The sequence below is a fragment of the Vigna angularis genome, chromosome 10 (genome assembly GCF_016808095.1).
Source record: "Vigna angularis cultivar LongXiaoDou No.4 chromosome 10, ASM1680809v1, whole genome shotgun sequence".
Taxonomy (NCBI): domain Eukaryota; kingdom Viridiplantae; phylum Streptophyta; class Magnoliopsida; order Fabales; family Fabaceae; genus Vigna; species Vigna angularis.
The window spans coordinates 19941433-19965381 of NC_068979.1; the positions used below are offsets into that span (position 1 = coordinate 19941433).

A 23949-nucleotide genomic window follows, 5' to 3' on the forward strand; every position below is an offset into this window, starting at 1 on the left:
AAACTCATTAGATAAAAAAGTTGAAGTAAAATTATTGTAAGCTTGAAAATTAGTAAATGCATATAGGACAATTACTTAGATATGACTTTCAATTTGTTTTAAGAATGAAATTTCAAAGAAGTTACACATATATGAATACATAATGTACGTGAACCATTAATTAAAATTTTTATTTAATTAAATATTTTTTAAAATATACGTGAAACCATTAATGAAATTTCTTTATTTAATTAAACATTTTTTTAAATTATACATGAAACCATTAATTAAATTTATTTATTTAATTAAAGATTTTTAAACTTTATTAAATAAATACATGAACATGAACTAAGTTGATTAGGCAAACCGTTCAATTTCCTTCCAGAATTTGAATATTTCAGGAAATTATCAGTAAAGTTTTAGTTAACATGCACGGATACATGGAAACACTATCTTTAAAATAAAATTAAAAAACTCAAAAAATATGAATTAAATTTCTTTAATTAATGATATAGAAATTTCCTTAAAAAATAAAGACAACATTAACACATTTTAATAAAATGCGATTTATAAAATGCAATCAAGAATTCCTTAAATGTAAAAATTATTAATTCAATATTTCATTTAAATCTTTTACAATTTAAAAATTAACAAGTTATTAGCCAGTAAGTAGAGAAAATAGTAAATCCATTATTGGCTTATTAATTAATTGTATAAAAAATAAAATAAAATACAGTAAACCTTAAGATGCTTGAGTTAATTTTATGTAATATTATAATAGATGAAGTTGAATTTCTGAGCGTATATATATATATAACCACATACACATGTGAAGCAACTCAGAACTTAAGAAAAAAGCAAAGAGTATAATACTAAGAGAGTGGTTCTGATAAAAACAAGAGCTAGCTAACATCTGCAACAATGGTGGTCGCCACAGACAAATCCAATGGCAGAAGTATTCCCGCAACCAACATCTCCCCAAATACGATCATCGAACTTGAGAAGTATTCACTCTTTCATTTATTTTTCCTCTCAGTAGTACTGTGACGTTCTTGGTTTCTGTGTGAAAAAAGAGAATGAGTGTGATATTGTTGTGTGTTATTGGTTTGACAGAGGTGATCCAGTGGTGTTCGAAAAGTACTGGAGAAAGAGGGGAGAGGAATGCAGCATAGTGATAAGAGGATGGGAGATGATGAGTTACCATGGTGATGCGAAGAACAACGTGTGCTGGTACATGTTGCCGGAAGTTGAGAGAAGCATCAGAAGGTTGCATCACGTGGTGGGAAATGCTGTCACCCATGACAGATACATTGTGGTGGGGACAGGAGCAACGCAACTCTTCCAAGCTGCTGTCTTTGCTCTCTCTCCTTCACACCCTTCTAAACCCATCAATGTTCTTGCTGCTGCGCCATTCTACTCGGTGATTCATTATACTCTCTTGCTTCTTCATCTCTCTCTCTCTCTCTCTGTTTTTTTTTTTTTTTTCTGTCATCCATTACAGACATCACTGATAAAGCATTTTCTGCCTTCTCTGTCAGTGTTTTCAATACTTAATTAGTCATTTAGTTTTTCAGAGTCATGGTTTGAGAAAAGACACACACAAGACACAAACAAGACACAGACATAACAAGAGGTTTTCATCCATATGCTACCATGCATTTTATTTATTTATTTATTTATTTATTCAAATTAACTGTTTTTTATTGTATTTCAAAATAAGGTTGTTTCCATTAATTTTACATTCTGTAAACTTTTTCATCCATCTTACATTTTTTTACCCTTTATCCTTATTGCTTTTTACTAATACTAAATTTCATTTTTTTTAAATGATTGTGTCATCCTTTAAAATAATACCAAAGTGATTGTACTGATGTAAAACAAATTTCTCTTAACTTTTTTTTCTAATTTTTTTACGTATTAGAGTTATCGTTACAAAATATGAATAATAAAATTATTTTGAAAGTACGTAAGAACGACAACAGATTTTAGTAAAGAAATATTAAAGTGGAATGGTAAAAAAAAAAATATGTATACTGAAAATAGTTGCGAAAATTAGTGTACGGCTTGAAACTGTTAACGAAAACACAGGATTTTGTCTTTACTAACGGGAATACAGATGGATAATACATATGTTTACATTTTTTTTTCTTAGAATCATTTTATGAATAATATATACTAGTTTATTATATAAAAGATAAAGTAATTAAATATTTTATTGATTTAAATTATGGAAATTGGTTTGTACTAAAAGGATCTATTTGTGAAGGGTTAAACATCTTAAACACAGTTTAATTGGAGTTAGAATATGAGTAGTAATTTTTTTAACTCTATTTAATCATCTTCTCACTATATATTTTGTTTCTTCATTTTCATAATTTAGAGTAGAATCTCTTTGCAGTATGTGTTGTTTTATTTCCTATCTTTATTATTCCTTTTACTCACTATGTTTTAATTTATTTTCTATTTTTTAAATTGATATTCTTATTATAAATTTTGTATGAAAAACATCATTAAAGATAAAATAAAAAAGAATAACTTGTGTATATCAAGTGGGAATTTGAATTATAAATTATAAATAAATTAAAAATATTATTGAAAATAAAGTAGGAAAATAGTTTTTATATGTAAGAGAATCATTATTATTATAAAATTATAACTTAAAAACTATTATTAAGAATAAAAGTAATATATATATATATATATATATATAAACTAAATGGAAGAATTTCTACTATATATGGTTAAAGATTAGAATAGGTGAATATGTTTCTAATTTAGGAAAATTATTGCTTAGCAAAAATAACTTTCATGTTCTCTAAAATTTGGTTTATCAAGTGTAAAAATATTTTTTAATAAAGTATTTTATTAATATAATTTTTGCAAGAAATTTTTCCTCTCTCTTTCCTCTATTTAGTATGAGATTATTTTTACAAACATGAACTCATTGACACAAACGTTGTATTAATTCTTATTTTTATAGCATTAATTAATTTCTCACAGGAGTATTTATTTCTCTTTCTTCTGTGGTACTCTCTCCTCTTCGTTTTTTTATCCTTTTGAAGTGTATGTTTTTAAAATTATTTTTTATTTAATTATCATGTTTAATAATGTAATTATTTATTTATTTATTTATACCTTTACTTAAATAATATATATATATATATTAACATAAAAATAAAAAATATAATTTTCTTATAAAATGCATATAAGAAAAAATATTATATTTTTTATTTTTATAAAAAATTTAAATAACAATCAAAAAGTAACCAAGGGAGGATCTCATAACTTTAATTTTTTAATAAATATTTATCTTCACATTGATAAGTTTGAATCTAATGGGCTTGAATAGGTTTAATTGTGCTTTTACAACGTAAGGTTATAAAATTATTTCCAAATTTGACTATCATAATCAAATTTAAAATATTGTAGAATTAAATTTATATCTTTTGAATTATAGAATAATCTAAAACACAATGGTAATTTTCAAAACATATCTCCATCCTCATTTTGTAAAACATACAAGAAAAAATTGTATTTTAAATGAAACCCTCGATCGATCTCTCTATCTCCCAACATCAAAATATTTCCTTGAATTCTATGCTTAATGTTTTTATGAGTTGATTTGTATAATTAAGTTGAAGAAGACACAATCTATGAAGATAGCATTCACTGTGTCAAAACTAGAATTTGTGAGATCCACAAGTAAAAGATAAAATAAGTTTTAATATTGATGAATACACATGTCATTCTGCCAGTTGTCACGTGCGAATGCGTCCACGTTTGATCTCAAAACCGTGTCTCTTGGCGATGGATATTGCCAGAGTTTCTCTCTTTCACGAACCAACCATGTTACGGCGGTTACCACTTAAAATATTGAGTCGAAGGCAATGATCAGCACCAGTTGTTCCCCCTCTGGGAGATGGAAATGAAAATTCAAATGGAACCTTCTCATCCATGTTTTCTGGGGTTTTTAGGAGGCCAAAAAGTGGCAAACATGTCTGTTGGAAACATATACACGTAGACCCATGAAGATGTAGATTCGATTCTATATACAAACATGGGTAACATGGGTGTCTGTCTGAAAATCTCAGTTTGGTCAACCTGACACAACGTGGTTTTGTTTTTCTCTTCCAAAGGGTTGACTTGATCTGATAAAGAAAATGTTTTGCAGGAGTACCAAGACGAGATTAGTATTTTGCGTTCAGGGTTGTACCAGTGGGGTGGCGATGCTGCTTCGTATAAGAAAAACGAGCCTTACATAGAGGTGATAACCTCTCCAAATAATCCTGATGGGATTATTCGAGGACCTGTGGTGAAATCTGAGGCTAAAGGGAAACTCATTCATGATCTTGCATATTACTGGCCACATTACACTCCCATCACTCACCAAGCTGACCATGATCTCATGCTCTTCACATTCTCCAAATGCACTGGTCATGCTGGTTCACGTTTCGGGTGAGTTAATTCATCACACACTTCATTTTACAATCACTCATCTTTTATGCAGACAAAACTGGAATGAAGTTGTTTCAAACATGGGATTTTTAGTTTCTCTTTATGAATTAAAGAGCAGTGCATGCTAAGTTTTGATTATGATGTGAGTTAAGGTGGGCACTGGTTAAGGACATTGAGGTAGCTAAGAAGATGACGAGGTATGTGCAGCTGAGCTCCATTGGAGTGTCAAAAGAAACTCAAACTCGAGTGGTTAAAATAATTGGAGTGGTTTGTGATGGATACCAAAACTTCGGGTCGATGGAGTCTGAGCTGTTTTTTGAATACAGCAAACACCTCTTGAGAGAGAGGTGGGAAAAACTGTGGGCAGTTATTGATGAATCCAAGGTTTTCTCAGTGGCGAAGTACCCAAAGGCCTTTTGCAACTTCACCAATGAGTCATCTGAACCATCTCCTGGTATACTTCATTCTGCCACTCTTAATAGATATACATTGTTGTTTTGTAACTTTGTAACTTTATAATTAATGTATGTGTATGGTTCAGGTTTCATATGGTTGAAGTGTGAGGAGGGCGTAGAAGATTGTGAGAGTTATCTGCTGGAAAAACTGAAGGTTCGTGCAAGAGCAGGGAAACGGTTTGGTGTTGATTCAAAGTATGCTAGAATCAGCATGATAGGAACAGATGATGATTTCAATGAATTCCTGAGAAGGGTGTCAAATGCCAAGAAGGAATGAGAAAAAGGTGTCAATTTCTGAATGAACAGAACAGATGATTGGAACACTGTCATGTAGCAGTAGCTAGTTCAAGCACCGCCTTTCCACAATTTAGAATAATGTCTTTTTCTGGTGTAGAATGTGTGATAAAGGATGAGTGCCGTAGGATATGAATAAACCCACTCATATCAGCATTTATTAAACTTTTAAACTTTACCAGAGTTTATTTATATAAATAAAAGTAATGGTACACTTTTATATTCACATTATACATGCTACGTAAAACAGGGAAAGCGTAAACTTTTATATTATTTCAGGATGAAAGTAAAAAATAAATAAGAATAGTGTTAAATTAATATAAAAAATTTAGGTATGTCAAAAAATTATTATTTTATAAATAGAATACAGTTATTTTTAAAAATTTAGTTTTTCCTTTAAATATATTTTCGAATTTCTTACTTTGAGTTAAATTTATTCATCATGAATTTAAAATTAATATTTTTAATCTTTATAATTTAAGAAAAAAAATTGTAGTATGTAGTGGTGCTATTTGTAGCAAGAGGCTTTGATGATAATATAATGATAATATTAAAAAGTATTTTTATAATCAGTATGAATCTAATGAGAGGGAACCATGTCTAGATCTCAAAAATCACCAATTTGTCCAAATTTTAATATAATCGTAACAACAAACGAGGTATCACCTGAAATCTCGATGACAAAACAGGAGACAACACAACTCGATCGTGTTCTAAGCAATTACCGATTTAAAGTTAGCTTCAGTTAACCCTTTTTAAGTTAGAAACAAAGAGAAGTCAACTATTATAAAAGAAAAAAAAAAAGTAATGTAATTTAACAAGTTAATTAATATTTAATTAGTAAATTAAATTAAAAGATATTAGTTTCATATGTGATGCCACTTGTATACTTTAAGTAAGTGTTTTAAACTTTGAATATTACTTTAAAATAAAATGAAAAACAATATTAGATAAAATGCAAATATTAAATAATCATATTAAACTCAACTCTATTTGATCCCGATTAGCAGATGATACTTTATATAATTTGTAATCATGCTTTATTATCACTCAAAATAAACGTTGTTTATCATCTTTGATCTAACGATCATAAAAATAAAATATTTAAGACTAACAAAAATAACTTAACTAACTAATAACACCGTAAAATTAAATTTTATTTCAAACGTACTTATAAAATTAAATAATGGTGACATTTAATATAATTCTTTTTAATTCAAGAAATAATTTTGTAAGCAATAAGTACGAGTACATGCTTTTGAGAAAATAATAAATATTTCATTGATGAACTTCACAATAAATTAAAGATATGAATACAAATCTGAAAGTAATACTATATTTATTATTGCCATTAAAAAAGAAAAACGCTATCAGATATTTCTTTTTTAACATTTGAAACTAATAATTATGTAATTTATAACATTTAAAAATGAATTTCATTTTTATATTTATTTATATAAAATAATATGAACAAAAATTAACAAAAAAATTGTAACTTCTAAGTAATAATGAACAAAAATTATATAAAATGAAGAAAAATTCTTAATATGAAAAATTAAGAATTTCTTACTTCTAAGTTGTTCAAACTTATTTTTAAATTTCAATGATTGTCTTTAACCAAAAATTAAGATGAGATATCCCAAATCCCACTTACCCAGTATATCATCTCGAGTGCAGCTTGGTTTGTAGGTGAGTTCATATGATAAATTTGGGTGTTTCGTATAAAATTATTGGTTTCTTTCTTTTATTTCGGAGTAGATGTCCCAAAAAGTAAATTTTATATTCTGAAAAAAATCATTCCGAATTATAGCTTCTACATTCCAGAATAAAAGATTGCGAACCAAAAATTCATAGGTGTTGTCCACAGAAGTCGTCTAGGAAACAATGAAGACTAGAGGCTTTTCTGCCATTGGCCTTCAATAAACTTTCTGAATGAAGGTTAAAAAAACGCCGTTTTTGTCCAGAAAAGGATATGGCATATATTAATACAAGAGAGGGTCAGATAGTGAATACAACAAAATAATGAGGGGGAAATATTCAGTCTTCGTAATACAAAAGCTAATAATTCTCTTACAAATAAATCAAACTTAAGACATTGGGAAAAGATTGATAGATTGTAAATAAAAAGCAATAGAAGAAAAAAAATCAAGCATTTTCCCAACAAAAAACAGATTTGAACAAAAAAACTTACAGAAGATACAGCCTTACACTTGCCAATTCCTGAACTTTATGAACAAGGGCAACTCGCGATCTGTTGCCAAATCAACTATCATGATGGGAGATATGATCACGCCATATAAAATGTAACTAATGTCATTAGAGTTCCTCTCCCACCCACCAGTTTAAAACCATTAACCATGGAAGTTGACACGATTATTCGGAGAAAAATTCAAGCGCCAAAGAAAGATACAAGTTCTTAAATAAGCCGTAGTTCGTACTCTCCAGCCATCGTTATGTATCTCACCCATGGAAGAGCCTGATAACCACTTTTCTCAATAATCTTCAAATATCTAACCTATTAAACCCAAACATTTACATGTTGATTACAATCAAATCAAATCAAACCTTTCAACTAACTGAATAGCACCATCAAAACATGTGGGTATGTCTTCAAATTCACATGGATCAAGTAAACTACTTTTCTAAACAATTTATCATGGTCAATGGAAAATTAAGTTTGGTAGTTTTTTATCCTTTCCAAATGTCAAGTTCCTTTTTCCACAATTATTTGTTTATATTAATATTTTTTAAACATTTATTGTGAATTCTGAATTGTGAAAATAATATTAACTAAAACAAATTCATCAAGTTTACTACAATCCTAAATCCATTGAAATAATAAAAATGTTAACACACAAATGGAGTGAAAAAAAGAGATAAGGGAAGAGTAGATACGGATTAGAATAAAAGGTCACATTCACCTAAATTTAAGCAGAGATACTAACACATTAGATTTCCTAAGCCGAAAAATATAATCTAGCTACATTCTATATATAAGAAAACCAGATTCATGATGCAATACCTGTATGCCAGAAACAGTAAAGTATGGTATTTCAAACTTGACACTTATAGGGGCTTTTCTCTCAGGAGTTGCATCCTCATCTGTTATACTTGGAAGACGAAACTCTGCTCTCAACATATATTCCTGAAAGAATCAAGGAGGAAAACCAGATCCAACAAATCAGGATCAATTGAGGTACCAAAAGATGGGTGTTATTCAAGGATTCAATGCCTATTTCAAGTGAACTCATACTTTGCCTCCAGGGAAGGATCTAATTTTCCAGATTAACGCATCCTTTTCAGGTGCATATGATGCAGATCCCATTGAAGTTCGAACATTAGGATTTGTTGCATCAACAGGCACTGGCAACTCAATCTCCACATTTGTAGCAGTGCTATAAAATCAACTCAATTAGTTGGGGCAGCAAAGACAGTTTAGGTTCTAGAGATCTAAAACATGATCTTCTATCACCAGGGGGTAGGAAACATAGCAAATATAAGAAATCTCATTACCTACGCTCCTTAAATTGACTCCTTGCTTTTACCATAATCTCAATCCGACTCTTTGAATGCTTTTCAACACTTGCTTCCACCCAAATTAAAGGCTTAACCTGAAAAAAAGTGATGATAGAATCATCAGACTTCAAAATGCTTTTATTCTCCCTTTCTCTGTTTACCTCTAAAAATAGAAACATATGTCATGTCTAGAGAAAAAGATGAACCTGTGTACTGAGCCTGTATGTCATCAAATCAAACGACCCATCAGGTGGTATAAAGGAAATTGTTCTATCATTTTCAAATCGAGCCAAACGCACACACCTTCATAAAAGGCCAGATATAATTTGAGAACTAGCATCAAGAAGAAGAAGAAACATGCTTAAAAAAATTATACAAAATTTTAGGTTTAAATTATCATTTTCTAAATACAAGGAAGTCTAGCATACATACTGATGAAATTTGATGTCTTCTAAGTCAATAGCCTTTCCCTTTGTTGTTCTACCTTGTGCCTCTAACAATACTCTATCATTTAAGCCAAGTTTGCACTCAGGCATACCACTGTATTAAATAAGCCATGAAAGGCACACTTGAGTCAGATAAATACACTAACATATAAGTCAATTAGAATAACAGATACTTCAAGGTTAACACAGTCTACCAAATACTTTCAACTGTAAAAAAATAGGCAGCGGAACATGGATTCAGTGGATGGACGAGTCTGTAATATATCTAACACAAATAAGTATGTTTAGCAAGAGCTGTTAAAGAAAGCCTTTGGAGTAAGGAGTACCAAATGAAAAAGCCAATTTTTCAAATTCCAGATAACAACCCGTAATGGCTGGTCTAACAAATGCTATAGCGGGATAGCCACTATTTAGAAATTATTTGTATGATTTATACAATGCATACTATATGCATACATATTCTCAAAAATGGTAAACATTACTCAATTAATTACATTCAATTCATAGATAACAGTAAAAAGTCATTGGTGTCAACAAAACATAGAAGCAAATACCAACAAAAGTGAAATACAAGTTTCCTAGATAGGAATAATTAATGATCATCTTCTAATCCAAGTCTTCTTTATCATTTTGACCTATTACCATTCCAGAATTCTATGTCATCTATATACAACTACATATATAAAATTAAGTATTTAATATATAAAAAAAAAATTAGAGCAGAGATCATTCTACTATCTCACTTTTGGGGTCAGCCACTCCGCTATCCAGGATTGACTGCTATGGTTGAATTCATTTTTTGAAACTGAAATCCCATATACCCACCCTCCCACGAAAAACCCTAATGATGTTGTTTAGAGGACTTAGCACCAGCAATAATCCTGTGGTGGGCAGGCGTCACTCCTCACCACACTATGCTGCTATTGCACATCACTTAAAAGTGCTGAATAAAGCTATCCACCAGCCTGCGTAACCAGTACAAAGTAAAAAACAGAAATAACAAACTGCACGTCCTCACAGCTAATTTCATCTGCATGCCTCAAAATTTTCCTACACAGAAATCAAAGATAGTTTTAAGAAAAGATTCAACAAGTACTAAGTTTAGGCTTGGTCCTCTAATCTCAAATGTACCTCTTCAGTCCTAAACAATAACCACACACAAACATAGTATACCATACCCTGCACAAGTGAGTAGACAGAACAACAAAAAAGAGCTAAAACGGAAAAGCAGAAAACTGAAATCAACACATTAGAGTCCCTTAACCAACATAGTAGAATTTAAGCAAATAAAAAAATAGTAATGTCAGAAAATCAATAGATCTCAAGGAAAGTGGGAAGCCAACCTCAAATACGTTCTCATCTTCAACGCCCCAACAACGTCAGATCTAATTATTTGTCCATTGCTATTAACAAGTATATTAACATTCTCCACCACATCCAAGAAAACCTGAAAACGAAATCGCTTAGACCATCAAATTACAATTAAAAAAGCTTCAGAATTTTCACTTTCGAAATGGCTACCTCATTTTTCTTATAGTTTATCCCTTCGCTGCGCCAAGACACAGCATTAGTCACAGCCATGGGAGGTCTCTGCGTAACTTCCATTCTATAAGCATCAGTCTTGATAAACTCACTAAGAATTTGCGCCTCGGTGTACTGAGGATAGCCAAAGTCCATAATCTCATCAAGTAGTTCATACTGCCAGCGAGACAAAAAATCGAAAAGCACACAATTCAACCAATTCATTTCAAAATCCACGAAACAAGTAATTAAAACGCAAATTCGTCGGCATGTTACCACGACGACGAAGTTGTCCCTAAGCGATTCCTCTTCCAATTCTTCGAAGTAGTGCTTAAACACCTGCCGCAAAAATAAGGATCAATGATTATTCGCACAAACTAAATCGAGAAACTCTGGATTTCGAAAGGATTTAATAAGAAGGAGGCGTACGTCGACGATTCGGTGCAGGAAGAACAGGAGGCTGGCGGCATTGCAGTTCTGTCTGGTGGCTATCATGATGTAGACGTTGCTATGCTGAACGAACATGTAGGTCACGCCGTTGTCGAGCACGACCGGATCTTGAGACTGCGGATCGGCCTTCGATGAAAACGAGTAGCTAGAGAGTGAGGATTCGCGTTGCAAGAGTGAGTGGAAGACAAAAGAGATGTAAAGCGGAAGGAACCTGTTTCTCGATGAGCTTGGTGAAGAAGCGTTCCGCGTCGACGGCGGAGACATCGCCTCGGTAGTCGCGCCAGATGAGGACGCGGCCTTTGATGTCGAGTAGGAACAGAGCCGAGGCTGCCCCTGCCATTGCTTGCTGCTGCAGTGATCGGATCCTGGATTCCTATCAGATCAGCGCCACCGTCAACAGAAAAAGGAGAAGAAGAACATGAAAAACAAAGACTCCTATACGACGCCGTTGCCACAAAGTAATTATCCTTATTTATTTATTTCGATTCGGGGATGTAATTATTTTTCTTATTTGTTGTGTTTCAAGCGACTGAGATTTACAATAATAATTACTTACGATCAATTTTGTTTATGTTTATGTTTATTTGCTTTTGAATGAGATTAATTAATTTTAACATTTAAAATTAATACATTTTAATACCACGAAACTTTGTATTGATAATTGTTTTTTTATGAAAATATGAAATACGTTAATTTTTTAATTAAATTAACATATATATGAATTAATTTATAAAAAAAATATTTAAAAAAATATAAATTAAATATCTTTTTCAATTTTAAACTATATTTAAAAATTATATTTTATCATTATATATATATATATATATATATATATATATATATATATATATATATATTTAATTCAGAAAGAAGATAATTTCATTTGTTATCATAAATATGATTTAGAAGATAAAAATAAGGGAAATAAAAATTTGAAATATTTGTTAAATGATTCTACAAATTTAAGTTATACATAAATAATTTCTCGAAATCAATTAACATAAATTTTTTCAAACTTTTATTTTTAACTTAAAGTTATTTTTTCTTATAAATTTCTTTTTTTATATATATATTCTTCTTTTACAAATTTCTTTAGAAAAATCGTCTAATAATATTTTAAATTTATGTTTCAACAAAAGATGTTTACAAAATTCTTTTAAAAATTGAGTAAATTGATTTGAATTGTTTTTATATAAATTTTTTTATAATAGGTAGCCAATTGGTCCAACACAAATCAGTATATCTTTAAGAGTCTCACTCGATCTATTTGAATACTCCGAATAAAAAGAAAGTCTATGACACCTTAACAAATTCCTACAAAGGTCGACCAAACAATAAAATGATCGATCAAACACAGCTAGTATGGTTAAGCAAACTTGTAAGGATTAATACAAATCAACCTAATAATTATAATTAAGAGATGATTGAGTCGTAATTAAGTCAATCGTAAATAAAAGCCTATTATAATTTATATAAATAGGAGTCCAAGCAAGGTAATTGAACACATTGATTATTGTGTTTAATACTTGAGTACTTGAACCTTTTTTTACTTAAGATCAAAATATTTTTTGCAGGTGTGCCCTTTGAGCGGTCCTAGACAAACGAGAAACTTAAAGTATTGAACAGGCTTAAGACTAAAGTGTACAAACAGAAAAGAAGGAAGCAAAGACAAACAACAGCAAAAGATGTCTACACATGGCAAGCTTGCATCGAACTAGGAAGGGTCATTCAAAGTGGTGGAGAACTTGCACAACGATGCCTATATGTTACAACATCCAAACGACAAGACAATCCTAATACTTGGAATGTTACACACCTTAAATTTTATTTCAACTAATTGATGTAAATTCTGAACAGTGTGTTCTTTCTTACCTTTGACTTTTTTTTCATAAGGAGGGTTTTGGTTGATAAGGTTTTAACGAGGTGCCCTTTATCAACAAAAGCATATTTTTCATCAAATATTTGCACAAAACACACACACTAACATTGGTCAAGTAAGGATATGTTTAAAATTGAATCCCTCCCAACCAAATCACGTGATCGCTTAAAGGTGTGTTCGTCTAAGAACCCTTACCAAAATGCATAGAACTCAATTAAGGGCATGCTCACCTATGAACCCCTATCGAAGGGGTTGACCTCGATTAAGGTGAGTTCACCTATGAACCCCCACTAAACACATAGAATTTGGTTAAAAGGCGTATTAACCTATGAACCCCTAACGAACGAATAAAACTTGGTTAAGGGCATGTTTAACAATGAACCCCTACTGAACGTAGAAAACTTGGTTAAGGGCACGTTCATCCATGAATCCCCACCATTTTGACTAGAGGACTCCTTTGAAAAAGAAATGTTGATTGCAATCATTATTACCTTAATAACAAAAGTTGAATGGCGTGTGCAAAGCTTCGGGAAAAGAAAGGTGAACATGGCAAGTCAACGTCTAACCTATTCACAAAAAACGAAGGCTAGCAGTCACATCTTCTAGACCATAAAATTAAGACGCATCCAACGATTGAGGAGATCTAATGTTTCACATCCGATGTTATAACTAATAGCACGTAGTACGAGACATCACGTCTCCTTAAGCTCCAATAGTCGCTTTTCAAACTTACCCAGTCAAACATCAATCCTAAGCAGTACTATCAAGCCGCTTTTGAGCAGTTGTTAACCCCATCATAGTAAGTCCTCCATTGCTTGGGCTTGGGAGGCCAGTATATATAGTAGGTATCTGACCAAAGTCCAACACAAATCATTTGGGTTAACTATAGCTTTGGTAGCCCCATCCAATCTATTCGAACACTTAGGACCAAGAAAGCTTATGGCGCTTGTCGGACAAATCCTGACAAAGGCTGACCGGTCGATGGAATGACCAATCAGGCAGTAGCTAGCATGGTTAAGCAGGCTTGCAAAAATTAATGAAAATCAACCTTATAATTATAATTAAGGGATGTTTAGGTCATAATTAGACTAATGATAAGTAAAAACTCATTATATTTTGTATACATAGGGTCCAAATAAGATAGTTATACACACTGATTGTTGTATTTAATACTTGAGCACTTGAACCCTTCTTAACTTAAACATCAAAATATCTTTTATAGGTGTCTTTCAGATAGATAAACGAAAAACTCAAAGCACTAAACGAGTTGAAGACTGAGCATATATACAAAAGAGAAAGAAACGAAGAACTTAAATATCTTGGAGTTGTGAATACTTGACCGGTCCAACCAAAACATTTTTTATTTTTTTAAATACAACACTTAAAGTTTCTGCAAATTTTTTTCGTATTTTAACCACCACTGAATATAAAAATTATTATTCCAACCTTGCAACTATGGAAAAAAAATAATTACAGTTGATTTACAACCTAAAAATAGTTTGAGTGATTAACAAAATTCATGTCAAACATAAATAAAAAATAACTCTAATTTATATTAACAAATAAATAATCATAATAATGTAAAAATAATTCATTTCAACACCAATCATCTAGCTAGAACATATATTAGAGCATCAAAAATCAGACCAGAAAATTGAACTAACTTGGGTGGGATGCACCAGGCCTTGCAAGAGTGTAAAACAAGGACGATGCTTAAGAAACCAAGCAGCAAGCTCCTTGATGTTTCTCTCCCTCAAAAAATTAATTTAATATCGTGTGAACTAATAGTCCACATATCAGATATTAAACTGATAAGAACAGATACTACACTTGATCTTAACCAAAAGGCCGAGAAAGGTATGCTTTGAAAGTTTAAAGTGTTTAGATTTTATAGCTTAAGCTGCAACTCCTTGTCAGTGTTCTGACAAGTGTGGGACTTCATAACTTGAGTCAGAAGCTTCCACGATTTAATTCTATAATCTTGTATTAAAAATGTGTAGGAATATATACAGCAGAGCATAAAGTGAAAATGGTAGCAGCATGAGATTTGATGAATGCAAGAAAAAGAAGAAGCATTAGTGCAGAATTGTGAAGTAAGAAAAGGGTGTTCATCTTCCATCAAGAACCCCGCTGAAGACTTGGCTGTCTCCACCTAGTGATGCTTCCCATTCTGTGGATGACATAACAATCTCTGACAATGCCACAACTATCTCCCTCATGACAGGCCTGTCGTTTGGATCTTCCCACAAACACCAATGAGCTACTTCTGCCATCTGCAAAGCCAAATGTTCCAAATAACAAAATTATGAAAAGGGAAAAACGAGTCTTGTGAAAAAGTGATATAACTATTTTATGTCAGAATAATATTAGATTAAGGAAAGCAACAGCATTATTCTATCCCCTACGTTATCTCTAAAGACACACAATAACTATGTTAAAGGAGTGATCATTATTATCTTTGTTCAAACACAAAACCCATCTAATGCTTTTGCCTTTAAAAGATTGTTTGTTTTAGGTGATTAAGAAACTCATTCGTTTGTTTGTTTTCACCCCTTTTCTAGTTGTCTATGAAGTTTTAGTCAGAAAATGTATCCTAATTTATGATAAGCTTACTAATAAAATCCCTATTATCTTTGAAGCATAAACTTTTCATTGGTGCTCTTGACTTCTTAAAGGGAAAAGTTTTGGTTACATGTCCTCCGGAGTGAAATTGATATCCTCAATTACTAATTTACTGTCTCTTAAAAACAAATATCTGTCAAAACTATTTTTTTTTATTTATATTTCCATTGAGTCCACAGAGAGATAGGAACTTCAGGTAAATCTAACCTTGTAGACATCTTCCATGGGATAGCTATGCTGAAGATTCCCATCTATGGCATCTGCTAAAGCATTCTCTGGGTATTTATTTCTGAAAATTTGGCTAACCTGAATGTGATGAAAAGAAGCCTTTCAAATAATAATAATAATAAATGGAGTATTAAGTCAACTGCAGAGTTAGATTTCTCTGAATAAAAGTGAACTAATGATGTTTTGGATTTCATTTTCAAAGTACATACTCTCAACCTTAAATTCTATTTCTCTTTTTAATGTTCTATGAAAAACGAGTTTGACTTACAACTGTAACAAGTGATTTCATATTGTTGGCTTGTTGGTTGTCACGAAATAGTGCACGTTTCCCTGTTATCAACTCTGACAGAACCACCCCAAATGCAAAAACATCTGTTTTTATAGTCACTTGAAGCTCCTTAACAGATCTAAAAGGAGCAAAAAAGCTATCAAGTCAGAATAAAATCAACTGGTGTGTAACTTTTTTTGACATGGGTTTAAGTGTATAATGGTAGCAAGAAAATTGATTCTGTTGAATACACCAGAAGAGTGTACTTATGATCTGAAAGCACAAAACCTACTCTGGTGGAAGGTAGCCCGGTGTTCCAACAAGCCTTGTTGCTATGAATTCTTCATCATTGGTTCGTTCTACTAGCTTTGCAAGTCCAAAATCTGCTACCTACGTACAAAAGGCCAACTTAACGATTGATTTTGAACTAAGTATAGAGACTTTGGTTCAAAGTTTTCCAACTCAGCTTTACAAAGAAATAAAATAAATTCATCCCCGGCAATTTCTTACAAGACAAGTTAAATTAAAAGGGACAAGTACAATGTTTTAAAACCTTTGTTGTTTTGTTAATCTACAGTGTTATAACATGTTTATTATATGATAACATGAATAGCTGATTCAGTTTACTTTGTATATTAAAAAAAAATAGAATTAGTCCCAATTTTCTTTTAGTGGTGGCAATTTGGACAGAGCAGAAGGGAGCAAAACAAAGCAAGATTTACCTTTGCTCTTAGCTTCTCATCAAGGAGAATATTGCAAGTCTTTATATCACGGTGCACATATCGAGCTTTCGTGTAATCATGTATGTATTCCAGACCTTTTGCTGCATCCAATGCAATTTGAACCCTAGCACACCAAGAAAGAGGCTGGTGACCTGTACCAATACAATGGTAAAATTAGGTTATATTACTTAATTTGATCTTTAAGTAATAATACTCTCTCATTTATTGGATTCATCTTTTGAGAAGAGTTATATTTTGTGTTTGTTTGAGTCCTAAAATGTCTATATTTTGTGTTTGTTTGAGTCCTAAAATGTCTCATAGGCTTACTTTTGTGTGGAAAATGATTTTGGCATCGATATACCTTTCAGTAATGGATCATGAAGATGCTCACTGAGAGATCCATTTGGAACATACTCATACACCAAATAAAGGTGGTCATCTCCGCTGGCATATCCCAACAACTCCACCTGAAATAGTGATTATATCTATAGTATAATCAAACAACATATCTTAAAGATAATGCCAAAGCTCTCTTCATCAGAGACATTACTTACAATGTTAATGTGATGGATCTTACACAAGGCCTTGAGTTCTGCATAGAATTCTTTGGATTTATTAGACCTCATCTTCTTTACTGCAACCTCCTGAGGTTAAAACAGCTATCATTCTCCAATTCTCAATCAGCAAATGAAAATATGCTTCAATGTCTTGGGTTTTCATACCTTCTCCTCTAACATTCCGAAATACACACTCCCGTATCCACCTACTCCAATCTTTCGCGTTTCATCAAAGTTATTTGTAGCATCTTCAATCTCCTCTAGAGCATAAATTACTGGTCTTTCTGATTCAAATGGAGTTGCATCTTCGGCCATATTTATCATGAATAAACAAAAGACCTTCTTAGTCTCCTTGTAGAGATATTAGCAAATTACTGAAAACTTCGTATTTTCGAAAATCAGTTGCTTTTGCTTCCAAAAATTTATTTTCAAGTTACCTTCTATATGTTCTGCATGAAAGTCCTTTATGGAAATAGTTCTATTTCCAATTGATCTTTTAGACACAATATTTGGATCATTTTTTGCGGCTACACTGGCCCTGGATCTCCTAAGAACGACAACGAGAATTATCAAAGTAATAATTGAAAAGAATGTCACACCCGCCAAGATGCCAATGATTATATAGTGTTTCTTTTCTGCAAACAAGGGAAAGCCATGCTAAGATTTTTGCACCGCGAGCCAATAAAAATATGGAAAAATCATGAATGCTGAAATATAGAAGGGATTGAGGAAGAGAAATCATCACCTTTTCCATTGGAAGGCAAACCATTGAGTTCCCTTGGAACATACAGCACCCAACTAATATCTATGAATGAGGGGTTCTGAACCAGAACTTCGTTCATACTCACCATGTTTTCTAAGGTAGCATTTAGCAGAGTAGCGATTGATATGGGTGTATCACTCCGCTGAACTGTATACGTGACAACAATTTGAGAGTCATTTTTTTCTGAACACCCACAAGGAAGATTTATTGCTAATTCCTCGTTTGGGTTCACTTCTCTGTTAATAGACCAGGCTTGGCCACTGTACGCAATGTTGTTAATCTCCACAGAAGAGTCATTAGGCTTCACCTTGTAGGTTGTATCATAGAAATATCCGCCAAGGTCATTGGAGCTATTGCAGGAACAAGGCACTGTTATAAGGTAATCTTGCTTTGTGCCACGCATTATAGGTTTGATTTGGGAGGGGTGAACGGAGTAAAAGTTGGCTAAGTCATCTGCGTTGTGATTGTAACTAATGTGGTAGAGTGAGGCATTGCATGTGCTGATCATGGAGGAGCATCTGAACGGTTCAAAGTAAGTTGTTTTGAGAGAAGCTTGGAAGGAAAACACAGCTACACTTACACAAGAAGTTGCAAGAAGAGGAATGAGAAGAGAAAGAAGAGAAGTTAGAGAAGCCATGGTTTGTGTGATCATGAAACCTGTTTGAAAGGGAAGAGAGATAGGAAAGCAATAACAAACTGGTTAATTTCCAAGTGCATCCGTTGCATTGCACTTGTCATCATGTGGTTGTTGCTTCTTGATTTCAAGAACTAGAAACGTTCTCCACTTAGCATGATTTTACAAAATGTGATGATGGTGATGATTATTATAGAACTATTTGGTTCCAATCGTATGGATGAAGCATATTTGTGGGATCTCCGACGGCAATGGTGGACTCGAACAGAAAACAAAAGCCATAGACAAGTTCCACATCGAATAAAAAAGCCATGGTGCCATCACAAGTCACACTCTAGCTGTAGTTTAATCCCACTTGAATGTCGACGACTGGCAAAAGTTATATTATTTTATCTGGGTTTTCGTTTTATCCTCACGTTAGGCAGTCGTTTTCAGTTGAAGCATACTAACTTGGATTTTAAAGAAATAAGTGTAACAAAAATCTAATTCTCGTCATAAGCGTTTATGTCATCTTCGGAATTAACTCCCCAACCTTTCTAAGTTTCTTTTTTTTTTTCGTATTAAAATTTGAGAATTAACTTTGTTTGAAGAGTAGGAACTATTTTCTAGTTCTATATGTAAATAGATATTTAAGTTTACCATTATCCTCTATGCGGACAAATCTCTTAATTATAGAAATAAATTCACGTATTTTCAAATTTACGTTTTATGCATATGTATTATTAAATCACAAATCTAAATTGGATTGATCGATATAATGATTTTTATACATTACGAAGACCATCTTATTATTATTTTTATTCTCATTATCCAAGTAATTAGCCTCTAAGCGTAGTAAGTCTCTAGAAATAGGTGAACAAATTTCACCTTTGGGTGAGTTAAAGTGAAAGGTTTTAATAACTAATATTCTCATGGTAAAATAACTAATGTATAGAATAAATCTATTGATAACAACATAATTCATAAACAGAAATTTTGAACTATAAAACTCCATAAATTGGATTAAGTCAATCGGGCCAATGAATGTGTTTCAATCTTTCCAGCAAGTGCTAATCATGTTAGATGATCCAGATCGAGATTCACAATAACGGTTAAACATAATAAAATGTTTATATAAAATTTAATATTTATAAAAATTGTATACAATAAATAAATGTATCCTTTATTGATCTTATAAAGTTTTTTTTTTAATTGTTTATAGTCTTAAACTTGACCATAAAATTAGAACTCGTCACATTATATTCAATTTTAATACATTGAATCTTTAAATTTTTGAAAATAAATTAATAATGTTTTTATTAATTAAATGACGTTTCAGTTAATATTTAAGTTAGATAATGAGATAAACAATTCAAACTCAACCTAAAACATCGTCTAAAAAATTAGCAAATTAGAAAAATTATATTTATTAATTTTGAAAGTTTGTAAAGAGAATTTCTTCAGGTGCAGAAAGAAGAGTCCTGAAGTCATAGGTTTTGGGCCGAATAACTACAGCATTGTGACAATCATGAACGAAACCCAATTTTTCATACACGAGTGGCAGGTTTTATGTTGGGTGAACAGCTAACTTCTCGCGGCAACCTTAAACCAAAACAAGGGAGAAAAGAGAGGTTGTGAAAGTTCATTGACTTTGGCCTAATTAATTTCCCTTCCAATAGTAATGAAGGAAACAATGACAATGTTCCAAGTTTAGAAAGACAAAAATCTATAATTAATTTGCTACTTTTGTATCCTCTCTGCAATCAAAATTTCTCCATTAGGTCATGCCTATTTGAATCAAACACCATAATTGACAGTACACAAGGGAACACCTGTCCTTAATAACAACCTCAGACAACAAACGCACTTTCTTGGGTTATAAAAGACCAAATATTTGTTTCCTTTGGGTGCCATTGAACCTACATTGAGTTTTTCTCAGCACAGGAAAATGGCACGGATCTTCCTTACCACTCTTTCTCTGCTGCTCCTGCTTCTTGCTCCTTCCGAGGCTGATCGAATAAATTCATACCAACCGGCATCTAATTTTGAAACTCATGTTCCTTTTCTGGGCCGCCATGAAGATTCCAACACTGAACTAACAGGTGATTCAGCCGAGGACAGAAAACGCTTCAATGATCGAACACCCTACACAATGGCTCAAAATGCTTTCCACGCTCCCGGCAAACTCACTGAAGGATTCTACGACCAAACTTGCCCCGATGTAGAAAACATCATCACCAAAGCTTTCCTCCAGATCGTTCAGCAGAATCCAGGCGCTATCGGTCACATCCTTCGCCTTCAGTTCCATGACTGCTTCGTCAATGTAAGCATTTCCTAACAATGCATTGCCTCATCGTACTTCTCTTTCTTCTCTATAAATCAATCTTATTATTATAACCAAAGTATATATATATAGTACCACTAACATAACCATCAATTTGGTTCAAACATTTTAGAGAAAAAGTAAATTAATAGTGAAATGAAATCAGTCAAGGTGATGACAGTAAAATAGTTTTTATAAAGGACAAAATTTTCGTTTTAGGAAAAAAGAATTCTATGAAGTAATCTGTAGAGGGTCATTTGTATATTTATATTTTTGCTATATATATGAACGACAAGACAGTGATGAGTTTCTAACCGAAGTTGGGATGATGGGATTGAACAAAGGGATGCGATGCATCGATATTGTTAGATTATACACCATCGGGTGACCTGGTTGAGAAAGGTTCGATGTTCAATGGTCTACTCCTGAAAGGGGCTGACATAATAGATGACATAAAGGCAAAGCTGGAGAGCAAGTGTCCTGGAACCGTGTCATGTGCAGACGTATTGGCATTTACAAACAACGCAGCAATGACAATGGCGGGTTTACCTGCTCAGAGGCCCCTTGGAGGTCGCAGAGACTCTATCGTTTCCCTTGCAAGCGTTGTAGAATCCGACAATCTTCCTATGTCAGATTGGAACATCGACCAAATGATGGAACTGTTTGGCAGGAAAGGGTTCAACATAGAAGAAATGGTGGTGATGATTGGTGCACATTCTGTTGGGATTTCTCATTGCGACTTCTTCATGCAGAGGGCCTTAAACTTCAATGGGACTGGGATCCCTGACCCTACCCTGGGAGTGGAGACGATTGATGAAATAAAAAAAGCATGTCCTAACCCTGGCACAACCCTGTATAGGAACCCCCCTGTGAACTTTGATGCCACACCAACTGTTCTTGATAACCTCTTCTTCAAGGACATGGTGGAGAGAAGGAGAACTTTGCTCATTACCGATTCACATCTGTATGAAGATCCCAGAACTAGGCCAATCGTCGAACAGATGGCAGCTGACCCTACCTTGTTCCCCAAGAGATTTCCTGAGGTCATGGTCAAACTCACTTCTTTGAATGTGCTCACAGGGAATGAAGGGGAGGTGAGGAAGATTTGTAGATCCACCAATTAAACATCAAACAAATTACTGTAACCATGTCATCATCATCATTAACCAAATTTCTTATTCTTTAATTCTTTTTTTCCCTACTGGGTCATTTTCTTCATATCCACAATCATCGCTGCCTCTTTTCTTCCTTCCATTTGGAATTTCTGTCATGTATTCATGGCCAACTAAATATTATTGATTTTTTTCTTATGTATTTCTTTCATGAATTCATGCGCAACTAAATTCAAAACTCTTAGTTGCAAAAATTGTGTAAAACTACCTGTCCCAAAAATCAGAGAAAGAGACCACGGCAGAAATCCATGGTTTCCCCTCTGTTGTTGTATGAAAGTTCTTAATTATTGCCTTTTGTACTCTTGGTTTATGTACATGTAAATTTTAAAAAAATAATTACGATGCAGGCAAAAAACATTTCGGGCAGGGAGTCGTGTATCCAAAAACGATATAGACATGGTATTACCTTGTCTTTTATCATTAAAAATAATAAAAATATTAAATAAATAAATTTTATGATTTTAATTATTTTTGTAATTAAATTAAATTTTTTATAAAATAATTTTAATTAAATAATTTATAACTATAATTATAATAATTATGTAATTAAAAATTCCAAAAAGTTATATTTCATTATAATTTATTTTTTTAATTTTTATTGTTATATTATAACTTTTTACGAAATATAATTAATTAATAACAATTTTTTCCATTATAAACAATTTAAATCAATAAAAATATTAAATATAAATAATTTAAATTAATAAAAATATAAAATAATTAAATTTGTAGGGTTTTACGACTCTTAAGTCGTACATTCCTACACACTTTCACTTTTTTTTATTTTTTTTATTATTTAAAATGATTTATAATTTTTAAAGTTTTTTAATATTATTAAATAAATAAATTTCATTATTTTAATTATTTTTATAATTAAATTAATTTTTTTATAAAATGATTTTAATTAAATAATTTATAACAATAATTATTATAATTATGTAATTAAAAATTCAAAAACAATTATATTTCATTACAAATTTATTTTTGTTTAATATAATAAATTTACTTAAACAAATATTTATTATAATTAATTTATTAAAATAAAATAAAATAATTTTATGCATTTTTATTTATGTAATTACAATAATTTTGGTTAGAAATTATTTAAAATAATTAATAATATTAAAACAATTAAGTGTATCTAAAAATGAAAAGAATTTTATTTTTAATAATATTGAAAAACTTTAATAATAAACTTTAATTTTAATTAATAACATTAAAAATAATGAGAAATAATTTTAAAATAATTTAATTAATAATATTAAAAAACTTTAATTACTAATTAGATATAATTTTATTATTTTAAAAACATTTAAATACATTATTTAAAAATTATAAATAATTTTGAATAATAAAAGAATTAAAAAAGTGAAAGTGTGTGGGTGGACGACTTCATTTAACATAAAAAGTCACAATTTTAGTTATATTGTATTTTTATTTATTTAAATAGTTTATATTTAATATTTTTATTAATTTAAATAGTTTATAATGAAAAAAATTCTTATTAATTTATTATAATTAGTAAAAAAATATAATATAATAATAATTAAAAAAATTAATTATAATGAAATATAATACTTTTTAAATTTTTAATTACATAATTACAATTATAAATTATTTAATAGAAATCATTTCATAAAAAATTTAATTTAATTATCAAAATAATTAAAATCATGAAATTTATTT

General features: G+C 31.4%; 4 protein-coding genes and 1 non-coding gene across 6 annotated transcripts; 2 read left to right on the forward strand and 3 right to left on the reverse strand.

Annotated features, from left to right (window-relative positions):
* Window positions 1–862: 862 nt before the first annotated feature.
* Window positions 863–5389, forward strand: LOC108327681 (L-tryptophan--pyruvate aminotransferase 1). The gene is made up of 5 exons (XM_017561365.2): window positions 863–983; window positions 1093–1399; window positions 4151–4434; window positions 4587–4888; window positions 4976–5389. Exons 1-5 carry the CDS (start codon window positions 901–903, stop codon window positions 5164–5166), a joined length of 1167 nt encoding a protein of 388 aa, XP_017416854.1. The 5' UTR covers window positions 863–900; the 3' UTR covers window positions 5167–5389.
* A 1814-nt stretch (window positions 5390–7203) lies between these two features.
* On the reverse strand, window positions 7204–14787 carry LOC108329526 (AP-1 complex subunit mu-2). Of its 2 annotated transcripts, XM_017563772.2 has the most exons (12): window positions 14660–14787; window positions 11328–11489; window positions 11096–11242; window positions 10943–11005; window positions 10667–10843; window positions 10489–10592; window positions 9132–9239; window positions 8906–9002; window positions 8697–8794; window positions 8437–8578; window positions 8206–8328; window positions 7204–7698 (listed from the first exon to the last, which is right to left on the reverse strand). In XM_017563772.2, exons 2-12 carry the CDS (start codon window positions 11454–11456, stop codon window positions 7600–7602), a joined length of 1287 nt encoding a protein of 428 aa, XP_017419261.1. In that variant the 5' UTR covers window positions 11457–11489; window positions 14660–14787; the 3' UTR covers window positions 7204–7599. The 2 variants fall into 2 exon arrangements, with proteins under 2 accessions (XP_017419261.1, XP_017419260.1); XM_017563771.2 differs by lacking the exon at window positions 14660–14787 and having other exon boundaries at window positions 11328–11573.
* LOC128194554 (U2 spliceosomal RNA) lies at window positions 14664–14856 on the reverse strand. The gene has a single exon (XR_008245929.1). It is a non-coding gene; the product is annotated as a U2 spliceosomal RNA (small nuclear RNA).
* Window positions 14664–19017, reverse strand: LOC108328851 (lysM domain receptor-like kinase 3). The gene is made up of 10 exons (XM_052869495.1): window positions 18138–19017; window positions 17830–18027; window positions 17558–17697; window positions 17390–17479; window positions 17197–17302; window positions 16836–16987; window positions 16406–16503; window positions 16114–16252; window positions 15825–15923; window positions 14664–15268 (listed from the first exon to the last, which is right to left on the reverse strand). Exons 1-10 carry the CDS (start codon window positions 18805–18807, stop codon window positions 15104–15106), a joined length of 1857 nt encoding a protein of 618 aa, XP_052725455.1. The 5' UTR covers window positions 18808–19017; the 3' UTR covers window positions 14664–15103.
* Window positions 19018–20580: 1563 nt separating this feature from the next.
* LOC108328831 (peroxidase 28) lies at window positions 20581–22364 on the forward strand. Its single transcript, XM_017562718.2, has 2 exons — window positions 20581–21091; window positions 21436–22364. Exons 1-2 carry the CDS (start codon window positions 20717–20719, stop codon window positions 22213–22215), a joined length of 1155 nt encoding a protein of 384 aa, XP_017418207.1. The 5' UTR covers window positions 20581–20716; the 3' UTR covers window positions 22216–22364.
* The last annotated feature ends 1585 nt before the right edge of the window (window positions 22365–23949 follow it).

Coding starts and splice junctions, on each gene's coding strand:
- LOC108327681 (XM_017561365.2), top strand. CDS start 901: ATGGTGGTCGCCACAGACAAATCCAATGGCAGAAGTATTCCCGCAACC. Junction 1,400..4,150: donor CTGCTGCGCCATTCTACTCG/GTGATTCATTAT, acceptor AATGTTTTGCAG/GAGTACCAAGACGAGATTAG. Junction 4,435..4,586: donor CATGCTGGTTCACGTTTCGG/GTGAGTTAATTC, acceptor ATGTGAGTTAAG/GTGGGCACTGGTTAAGGACA.
- LOC108329526 (XM_017563772.2), bottom strand. CDS start 11,456: ATGGCAGGGGCAGCCTCGGCTCTGTTCCTACTCGACATCAAAGGCCGC. Junction 11,006..11,095: donor TCCTGCACCGAATCGTCGAC/GTACGCCTCCTT, acceptor TTTTTGCGGCAG/GTGTTTAAGCACTACTTCGA. Junction 9,003..9,131: donor GAAGACATCAAATTTCATCA/GTATGTATGCTA, acceptor CCTTTTATGAAG/GTGTGTGCGTTTGGCTCGAT.
- LOC108328851 (XM_052869495.1), bottom strand. CDS start 18,807: ATGATCACACAAACCATGGCTTCTCTAACTTCTCTTCTTTCTCTTCTC. Junction 15,924..16,113: donor TGAAATCACTTGTTACAGTT/GTAAGTCAAACT, acceptor CATCACATTCAG/GTTAGCCAAATTTTCAGAAA. Junction 15,269..15,824: donor CCATGGAAGATGTCTACAAG/GTTAGATTTACC, acceptor TTGGCTTTGCAG/ATGGCAGAAGTAGCTCATTG.
- LOC108328831 (XM_017562718.2), top strand. CDS start 20,717: ATGGCACGGATCTTCCTTACCACTCTTTCTCTGCTGCTCCTGCTTCTT. Junction 21,092..21,435: donor TCCATGACTGCTTCGTCAAT/GTAAGCATTTCC, acceptor GATTGAACAAAG/GGATGCGATGCATCGATATT.